The sequence below is a fragment of the Camellia sinensis genome, chromosome 7, assembly GCF_055761805.1.
Source record: "Camellia sinensis isolate YWXY chromosome 7, ASM5576180v1, whole genome shotgun sequence".
In the NCBI taxonomy this organism is placed as follows: Eukaryota; Viridiplantae; Streptophyta; class Magnoliopsida; order Ericales; family Theaceae; genus Camellia; species Camellia sinensis.
This window is the reverse complement of record NC_138967.1, coordinates 191260416-191270805: the sequence shown is the minus strand read 5'-3', so window position 1 is coordinate 191270805 and position 10390 is coordinate 191260416. Positions and strand designations below refer to the sequence as shown.

The 10390-nt window shown below is 32.1% G+C and overlaps 1 protein-coding gene across 1 annotated transcript; it reads left to right on the top strand.

Annotated features, from left to right (window-relative positions):
- The first annotated feature begins 5542 nt into the window (after window positions 1-5542).
- Window positions 5543-7837, top strand: LOC145796413 (uncharacterized). Its single transcript, XM_082881514.1, has 3 exons — window positions 5543-5747; window positions 5804-7282; window positions 7410-7837. The coding sequence occupies exons 1-3, from the start codon at window positions 5543-5545 to the stop codon at window positions 7835-7837; spliced, it is 2112 nt and encodes a 703-aa protein (XP_082737640.1).
- Window positions 7838-10390: the final 2553 nt, after the last annotated feature.

Sequence of the window (10390 nt, the reverse complement as noted above, 5' to 3'; positions counted from 1 at the left end):
AATCAACATCTAGGGGATTTCTAGATTTTTTCAAACCCGTCGTAGGAGACCAAGGAGGTGGTAAGTCTTTTGGTTGTTGATGGGTTTTCAAGTTGAAAGAAGAAAGAAAGGTTGCAAGGTCGTGGAAGGTGTTAACGGCTCTCATAATCAAGCTTGGAGAAAATGTCAGTACTCATTGAATCAAAAGCAACATATTGAAATAGTTATCTCCAAGCTACCTGATGAAGCCAAGAGTGATTATAGAGTTCAATTGACTGCATCAATTGATTGCATCCGACTTCTTTTGTGACAAGGGATTCCGTTACATTGGCATTATGAATTTGAAGATTCAAGCAACCAAGGAAACTTCTTGAGCTTTTGATGCTTTTTTCAGATCAAAATGACTCAGAGTGAACACCTTAAGTTGACAGCACCTAGTATTCAAAAGAATATTGTTAATGCCATTGCGGCTGAAACTACCAATGCTATTGTTAGAGAACTTGGTGATGGCATGTTCTCTATTGTCTTTGATAAATCTTGGGATGCATCGATGGAGGAGCAATTGATTGTTTCTTTGAGATATGTGGATAGCAGGGGATATGTGATTGAGCATTTTTGGGTATTAAGCAAATTACTAGTTCTAGTGTTCTTTCAATTAAGAAGGCGGTTGAAGACTTATTTTCTACACATGGCTTAAGCATATCCAGGTTGCGTGGACAAAGTTATGATGAGGTTAATAATATTGATATGCAGGGTGAGTTCAACAAACTCACAACACTTACAATGGAAGAGAATGAAAGTGCGTATTATGTTCATTGTTTTGCTCATAAACTTGAATTAACTCTTGTGGAAGCAGCAAAGAGTCATATCCATATTGCAACACTCTTTTATGTGGTTTCAAAAGCTTAAGCCATGTGTAGAAAGAAGCATCACTTCAAAAGCTTTACCCTTGTTGCTGTATTGAGTTCTAAAGCTTTGTTAAGTTGTTTAGTTTTCTTAAATGTCATGACTCTGTTATGTTTCTTTCTCGCATTATGTAGCAACCTTTTAATATTTTCACTTTTTGTATGTAGGTGCTTTTAAACTAGATTTCAGTCAAACATGGCCTTGCTGAGTTTTTTGACTTAGAAAAGCAATCTTACAAGGTACAACTCATACCATTTCCCTTGTTTCGTTCTTAATCATTTTTGAATGACAAAATTGTTGGCTACTTGATAGAGAATTCACATTGAAAATAATGATGTGTTACTCCTTTGTAAAATGTTGCCAAGTTTGCTTGTTGAGAGGTAGAAACATTCTCAATTCAATAGCGACTAAGGAATCAGACTGGAGATATTGACTAGCACTTGTTTCTATTGAGAAGTGGAAATTTTGTGATTAATTACAGTAGGCAAATTACAATATGGAGAGTATTGAATGGAAATGTTGTTCATAAGCAAGAAAACAACCTTGGAATTAATTGCTAATTGTATATGACAGTGTTGGAAGAATAAAGGAAACTTGGCACACACTACCTAATTCAACCATCAATCTTCCATTCTTAAATAGTTTGTACCTCTCTTATTTGCAACTTTTTAGTTTCGTCATTTTTTTATAATGATTTTTACCATAAAAAAACACATACATAATTCAACAACTTTTAACATTAAAAGTAAAGTAAAATGATATTAAAACACTACTTTTTTATTTTAAAATATACATCTCAAAACAATATCATTTTAATTTACCTTTAAGCTTATCGATATCTTCATCCACTTCGCAGGGTCTATTAGAGGTTAAACAACTCACAAACTTTGATATTTCTAAAAACAATTTGAATTGATGGATACCAGATATTTCTATTTTTTTTTTTTTTTTAATTTGTATAAACGTTGGGTAATGGGTTTTTAAGCTTCAAAGGTGATAAATGACGTTTTATGAGATTTAAAAAAAAAAATTACAATTTTAGTATAATTATATCAACATTTTCTTTTATAAGGCTAAAATCCTTAACTAACGTAAATGGCGTGAAAATATAAAGATAGGTAAAAAATACATAAAAAAAGATAATAATATTATTTTTTATCGGACTTATATATTTCTCCAAAACTTGAGAGAGAGAGAGAGAGAGAGAGGTGTAATTTATACCAAAAAAAAATATTATAATGTGTTTGGTTAGCCAAGTTCAAGAAAAAGAAAAGAAAAGAAAATATTAGACCTGTCTAACTTTTAGTGTAAATCTTTTTTGAGTTTTAAAAATAATTTTAAAATTTTTAATTTGTATTTTTTATATTTTTAATATTTTACATGTGTCTCACTATTTTTTTAACAAAAAAATTAAATTATTATTTTTTAAACAAATTGGTTTAGAGGTTGGACTCAGTCAGGTTTGGACAACTCTAAGTACAACTTGAGAAACCTCTCAACCCAATCGGATCTGCTTGAGTTGCACCCGTAGTTAAAAATTATTAGCTATCTTAATTTAAACCAAAAATCCTAATTGAATTGCTAAAAGTGCATGCAAAAAAATTGGTCATACAAATCAATTGGGATGTGGGTCGACTTTTTTGCTATTTTAGCTTGTGACTAAAAAGTCTCGTTTGGAATGAACTTTTTGGTTTTTTTAAACTTTTGTAAAATTAAAAAAAAATAATTATAGCTTGGATGTGACATTTTGTCTAATTAATTTTTTAACTTATTTTATTTTTTTATACTTATTTTAATCACGTAACCTCTTCCCAAACGAGTGCTTTGTAAATGTAAGAAGATTTCATTTCACATTGTCAAATTTTTGTTTCCTTAATTGTCTGTGGCTTGAAAGTACATCTATAACCAAATCTGGAACTCTAAAGAATTGAAAATTTTGATCATAAAAATGAGTACATGAGATCATATCTCAATATTTCACCAAAATTAAAATGGAAATAATTGTAACACAAGGTTGGAAAAAGTTGATATAAAGAGACTGCTGTTGGATGACTTGGAAATCTCTCTCACTCTCACTCTCTCCCTCTCAGTACGAGTTCGGCCACTTTGAAAGTTCAACATGTGTCAACTTCAAACTACTTATGTCCAGCCATTCCATAAGAAAACCAACTTGAACTTGGAAGTCATGGCTGATGGATAAATAACGTAGTTGCAGTCCTCGACGGGCTGCACAGCTCATTGTACACGCTTTCTAATACCAACTCCAACTTTTTCTTGACTGACCAATCTTGACTTGCTTTGGGACCATTGGCGACTCCAAATTTTTCTTATTAGTGGTATCAATCAAAAACTTAAATGTCATATATCTTTTAGAAAATTTACATTAATCGTTATATTATCTATGAAAAAAAAATTCAACAAATTAATTTAAGTTTTGAAATTATAAAAAAAAAATATTTCAATATATTGATATTATTGTTTAAATAAAAAGACATGCTAATACACGAGCTTCTATAATTGATCACAATGAGATTTCATATTTTGAAATCATTGCATAATAAACTCATTATTAACACTATTAAATACATCTTTCTTAATATATGTAACCGAACAATCATTCAACTATTGATCTCCTATTTGGTTACGTAATCGATTATTTATGAATTTCGTTGCTGAAAATGCTCTTTCCACTGTTGCAGTCGCAACTGGTAAGCTTTTTTTATTGGTGGGTTCAAAGTTTTGGGACTGAAAACTATGGATTCAAAATTGTATTTTAGTGGGTTCAATTGCTGATTTTTTTCCTAAAATCTAATAGTTATATAATAATATAAAATAAAATAAAATAAAAAATCATTCAGGGGGTTCGGGTGGCACTTTTGGCCATGTGTTGGAGCCGCCCCTGTTTACCAACAAAATTAACGCCTAAAATATATTTAGACAAATTATATCAATAGTTTATGTATTAATATTTGATAACAAACGCGTTTATCAATTTTCTAATAAAATGAATAATAAATCATAAAACTAACTTTATTTTATTAATTAATATAATATTTAGATATAAAATGATATATATAGTTCTTAAAATGAAAGAAAGCAACACTAGTTTATTAATTAATATTAAATATATGAAAATGCTATGGCGTGCACCTCACACCCCTTTAGGGATACATATTATATGTATCCTACCACAAACGTTACTATAAAATTTTCTAACATCAATCACAAAATATATAATTTTGTCATAAATTGACATAACAAAATATCTAATATTTTTTAAAAAATAAATCTTGTTTTCAAGCGTATTATTGAGTCCTATTAAATTTCAATAGACAAATTAAGTCTTGTTTTTTCTAGTTTATTATAAAAAAGTTCACTTTTCCCTAATAATTTCTTTTATTCCAGTTATACCATTCTTATTAAAATACGAACAACAATTATATAAATAATTTTAATTTACTTTTAAAAAATATATTTTTAATTTAAAAAATTGAATAAACTTTTTTTAATCAAAATCATACTCAACAATTTGATCAAAAGAACTATTCATCATTTTCTATTGCCTTGTACTATGAAAAATATATTAGCTAGGGCAATTTCCAACTTTTAATTGCTTCATGACAATTTATATTAGTAATCCTTAATTCATATATTTTTGCTCTTACATCATTTTTGTCTTTATAATTTCAATAGACTTGATTTTGATATGAATTTATAATTTTGTTTCAATTTAATATAACTAATTACAACTTTAAATTATTTTTGATGAAAAATGGGCACATGAGTGGCACGTTTCATACTTTTCTAAGTAAAAATTTATAAATTTGTTCAATTTAATGATTTAATCTCAACCAATTCAATAACATTTTTCTTTCAGGAACCTTATTCAGCCTTATCAATTAGATTAAATTAACACAAAATTTAATATTTAGAATTCAAAATTAAGCAAATTAAAATTACTCAAACCAAAATGACGCAATCGAAAAATAACAATACTACAAATCTACCCTTATCAACTCAAAAATTTACTTATAAAAAAAATTAATGATTCAAATTCATTACATATGTGAACTTCATACTTTATCAATTCAATATTTATGAGAATAAATTTGGGGTCCGTAAAATGGGTTTCTAGCAGTTTTCATGGAAAAATATACGAGTAGTGATGTAATTTGGCCGTTGGTTTTATGGCAAACCATTACTACTGGCTTTGGGACCACTGGAATTAAAGATAAAAAGACTCACTGTAGCCAACTTCAAAGTCATGGCTGATGGAGGAAGACTTTGCTCTGTAGCCAACTTCGAAGTCGTTGCCGTGCTTGACGGGTTGAGCTGCTCCACCACCACTATAGAAAGACTTTGCTCTGTATAAGAATGAGTAATTCATTTACTCCTCCTCCATCATCAAACTACTATCCATCTTACTCTACTCTCCTTTTCATATCTCTCTGAATCCTCCTACCTACAAGAAAACAAAATGAGTTTGCTTATGTTTCTTTTTCATCAATTTCTTATGTTGTTTCTCTTGTCTTCTTCTTCTACTTCTGCACGCCACACCTGCCTTGAGGACCAGAGATTTTCACTTCTCCAATTTAAAAGAACATTTACCATAACTCATTTTGCCTCTTTCTATTGTTTTTCTGATTCTCATCCTAAAATGGTGTTCTGGAATGAGAGTGCTGATTGCTGCTCGTGGGAGGGGGTCACCTGCGATTGGTTGAATGGTCATGTGATTGGACTTGTCCTCATTGTAGCTAGCTTCAGGGCACCATCCAAGACAACAGCACCCTCTTCCACCTTCGTCACCTTCAAAGCCTCAATCTTGCTTTCAATTACTTCAATTTGTCTAGAATTTCATCCGAGTTTGGTTTATTTGCGAGTTTGACCTATCTCAACCTCTCTTACTCTGGTTTTGAAGGTCCAATTCCTTCAAAAATCTCTCATCTATCCAAATTGATTTCCCTTGATCTCTCTCATGTAATTGATGCTTATTCTCGAGTGAGACGACTTGAACAACACACTTTCAATATGCTCCTTCGAAACCTAACCCAATTAAGAGAACTACACCTTGATGCGTTAAATATCTTTTCACCTTTACCTCATGCTTTGCTAAATCTACGAGAGCTCAATGTACAGGGAAATGTGCTACTCACAGGTAAACTTCCATACTTCAATGTGACTAGTTCCCTTCAATTTCTTGATCTCTCTGACACAAGTTTTTCTAGCCAATTGCTTGAATCAATGAGCAATCTTAAAGCCTTGAATATTTTGTCCCTCGTTCAATGCGACTTTACAGGATCGATTACAGCCTCTTTTGGGAACCTTACACAAATCACCAAGCTAGATTTCTGGTCTAACAATTTTAGCGGTCAAATCCCCTCATCAATTTCAAACCTTGCAAAGCTTAATAGCTTGTATTTTTCCACAAACAATTTGAACGGACAAATACCGGATTCCCTTGCCAACATGAGCCAACTTACTAACTTGTATCTTTTCGGAAACAATTTGAACGGTCAAAGACCGAATTCCCTTGGCAACATGAGCCAACTTACTAGCTTGGATCTTTCTGGAAATCAGCTAACTAGTACAATACCATCTTCATTGTTTGCTCTACCTTCACTGATTAATATAAATTTGAGTGACAATAAGCTACATGGACCAATTCCAGGATCAATTTATGAACTCCAAAACCTAACAGACTTGGTGCTTTCAACAAATAACTTAAGTGGTGTAGTGGATCTAGATAAGCTTCTAAAGCTTAAAAATTTGTACCATCTTGATCTCTCATATAATAGTCTCTCATTGAACATCAACAACAGTGTCAACTCTACCTTGACAAACTTTTGCACTATAGGATTAGCTTCTTGCAATCTAAGCGCATTCTCAAACTTCTTGAGAGAACAAGCCGGATTGCGTTCTCTAGACCTTTCAAACAACAAAATTCATGGTGAAGTTCCAAAATGGTTATTCCATGTGGGGAAAGATTCATTGTATGATTTAAATCTTTCTTATAATTTCCTTACAAATTTAGAGTATCTTCCATGGCAGAATCTAGCAAATATTGACCTGCACTCCAACTTACTCCGAGGACCACTCCTTGTTTCACCTAACACCACAATTGTTTTCTCTATCTCAAACAATAAATTGAGTGGGGAAATCCCTCCATTGATTTGCGGTCTGAGTTCACTTCAAGTTCTTGATTTGTCTAATAATAGTTTGAGTGGCTTGATTCCACAATGTTTGGGAAACTTGAGCAACAGTCTCTCGGTGCTGAATTTAGGGATCAATAGCTTTTCTGGCACCTTTACTGCAACATTTACCAAAGGCAATATTTTAAGGAATCTTAACTTGAATGGCAACCAAATTGAAGGACAAGTTCCGCCATCTTTGCTCAATTGTGAATGCTTGGAAGTTCTAGATCTTGGAAAAAAACAAGATAAACGATACATTCCCCCATTGGTTGGAAACTCTTACAGAATTGTAGGTTCTTGTCTTAAGGTTTAATAGGTTTCATGGTCACATAGGCACCTTCAAGACCAAAGGCAATTATCCTTTTCCTAAGTTGAGAATTATTGACATATCTTGCAATGAGTTCACTGGCCTTTTGCCAACAAATTATATCAAACAATTTGGAGCTATGATGAATGTTGATGAACATGTGAAATTGACATACATGGGCCAAACATATTATCAAGATTCTGTGGTGGTGGTGATTAAAGGAAATGAGATTAAATTATCACAAATCTTAACAGTCTTCTCAATCATTGATTTTTCAAGAAATAAATTCCAAGGAGAGATTCCAAAATCCATTGGGAGGCTTAATTCACTTCGGGGTCTTAACTTATCCCATAACAACCTCGAAGGCCACATTCCAACTTCACTTGGAAATTTGAAAAACCTTGAATCATTGGATCTTTCCTCAAACAAGTTTGTTGGGGAGATTCCTCAATAATTGAAAAGTTTGACGTTTCTTGAGGTACTAAACCTTTCGGACAACCAACTAGCAGGACCAATTCCTCAAGGGAGCCAGCTTAATACATTTGGAAATGATTCATATAGTGGGAACTTGGCCTTATGTGGATTCCCTTTATCAAAGAAATGTAAGCCACCGCCACCTCGACCAACACTACAACAAGATGAGAATTCAGACAACTCAAGCAGATTTAATTGGCAAGTTGTAATGTTGGGGTATGGATGCGGATTTGTATTTGGAATGGTTATGGGATATCTTATGTTTGTAACTCGAAGACCAAAATGGCTTATGAAAATTGTTGAAGGAAAACATCACAAGAAGGTGAAAAGGTCTAAGAAGGGTACCCATTGATGCAGTGAAAGAAGAAATCAACAAAGACAAATGGCGTTATCCAGTAATTGGAATTTATCTTTGCCGCATTACTTTGTTGAATTATCTTTTATGGTTTCTACGTATATGCTGTATTTGAGTTATTGATGTTCTTATTTCAAAACCAGGTCTGTTCCATTAAGTAGCACAATAAAGCAATGTATCTACTTAAAGGGGTGTTTCACCTAGCTACTACATTTGAGTGGGTGAGCATCTGGATAACAGCCATACAGGACCACTTCAAAAGCTTTACCCTTGCTGTTGTATTGAATTCTAAAGCTTTATAAGTTGTTTAGTTTTCTTAAAGCACTGAGTTAAATAAGAGTTTCATGTCATGACTCATTCTTGTTTTTTTTTTCTTGCACCGTTTAGCAACCTTTTGGAGATTTTCACTTTTGTATGCAGTTGCTTTTAAATTGGATTTCAGTCACAGAAGATTGGGCCTTGCCAAGTTTTTAACTTTGAAATGCAATTTTACAAGTTACAACTCAAACCATTTCCCTTGTTACATTCTTAATCATTTTGAGTAATAGAAATGTTGGCTAGACAGAGAATTCACATTGAAAATAATGTTACATGTTAATCTTTGAGTAGTGCTTTTACTCGTTGCTATTCTATTTTTTTATTTTTTCCATATTCAATGGCGATTGGAGGATCAAACTGGAGATATTTACTAGCACCTATTCTATAGACGTGGGAATTTTGTGATTAATTGTAGTATGAAAATGGTGATATGGGGAGTATTGATTGAAAAGGTTGCTCATATTTTTACTGGTGCAAGTGTTGTCATGAATAGGAACATATTTAGATTTTTTTAAAATTCAAGTTGTTTAGTTTATGCCAGGTTGTTTGACAAGTAAAAAATTTGGTGTTGCAAATTCATGTTTGAGTTTGGTATGTCTGTATCATTAAAAATATTAGTTACTCCATGAAGGAGATTAAAGGATTTGTATAGTTTTATTGTCTGGCCACAAGCTCATACATCCAATGAAGATATTAATCTCCACATTTATGAATAGTTTTAGTTTCCTGCAACCCAAAACCCTGGTGGCAATAATTAGCGAGCTTGGTATCAAGTCGTGTGGATTAGGGACTAGTGAAGAAGTAAACGTCACGCATGAGACCATAGGATTTACATGCCTAAGGTAAGGTTATATAAAGGTTCTAGACTTTGTAATGTGTGAAAACTTGGATTTAAAGGGGTGATAGGCTGTTAAAATTTTATAACTGTGGCAAGAATTGTTTAAACAAAAATTTGGGATCCCAGTTTGTGTTCTAGTGGATACTTTGTTCTAGGAATCTTCATTAAATACTTTATGACAAAAAATTATTTTTTGAAATTGAAATGATGGAAATGAGCATAGGTTTTGTTGTCTCCACTATGTTTTTAAATACTAAATAACTACTTGGTGATACTTTGGTGTTATCAATATTTAAATGTTGGTCTAGCTTGTTTGAAGGGTGGATGCTAAAATAATTGTCGTCCTTGAAGGGTGGATGAGAAAAATAATTCAGCTTAAATTTGTTGGTAATTTGAGCGTAACCCAAGTTCAATTTATTGAGATTGAGTCAGCCTTGGGCAAACAAAATTCGCTTAGAGGTCAGGTTTAAGGGGCTTAGGCAACCCCCAAAACAATTTGGATAACTCTTCATCTTATTGCATCTACTGAAGTTGCACCCCTAGTTACAAATTACTAGCTACCTTAATTTAAACCAAAATCGTAATTTAATTGCTAAACTTTCAATTTTCATTGCACATCTAACAAGACTTCATGTCTCAGTATTAAATTCTTTTGTTTCCTTTGGATCATGAATTTTGGTAAAGATTTGAAAAGGAAGAAAAAAGTGATTGAATAAAATATAAATTAGTTTTTTCTTCATTTCTTTTTCCATTTCTAAATCACTATCTAAATTTATGATTCAAACACAACATTAATGACTGCGTTTGAAAATTAGACTTTTCACATCTACAACATAATCTGAACTCAGATGAATTGAAAATTTTGATCATAAAAATGAGTGTACATGAGATCATATCTCAATAGTTAACCAAAATTAAAATGGAAAATAATTGTAACATAATGGTGGAAAAGGTTTTGTATAAGGTTAATATAAAGAGGCAGAAGCTAGCTAGACCTTGTATTGAATTTCTAAGTTCAACAT

Coding starts and splice junctions, on each gene's coding strand:
- LOC145796413 (XM_082881514.1), top strand. CDS start 5,543: ATGGTGTTCTGGAATGAGAGTGCTGATTGCTGCTCGTGGGAGGGGGTC. Junction 5,748..5,803: donor TTGTCTAGAATTTCATCCGA/GTTTGGTTTATT, acceptor CTGGTTTTGAAG/GTCCAATTCCTTCAAAAATC. Junction 7,283..7,409: donor TCCGCCATCTTTGCTCAATT/GTGAATGCTTGG, acceptor ATGGTCACATAG/GCACCTTCAAGACCAAAGGC.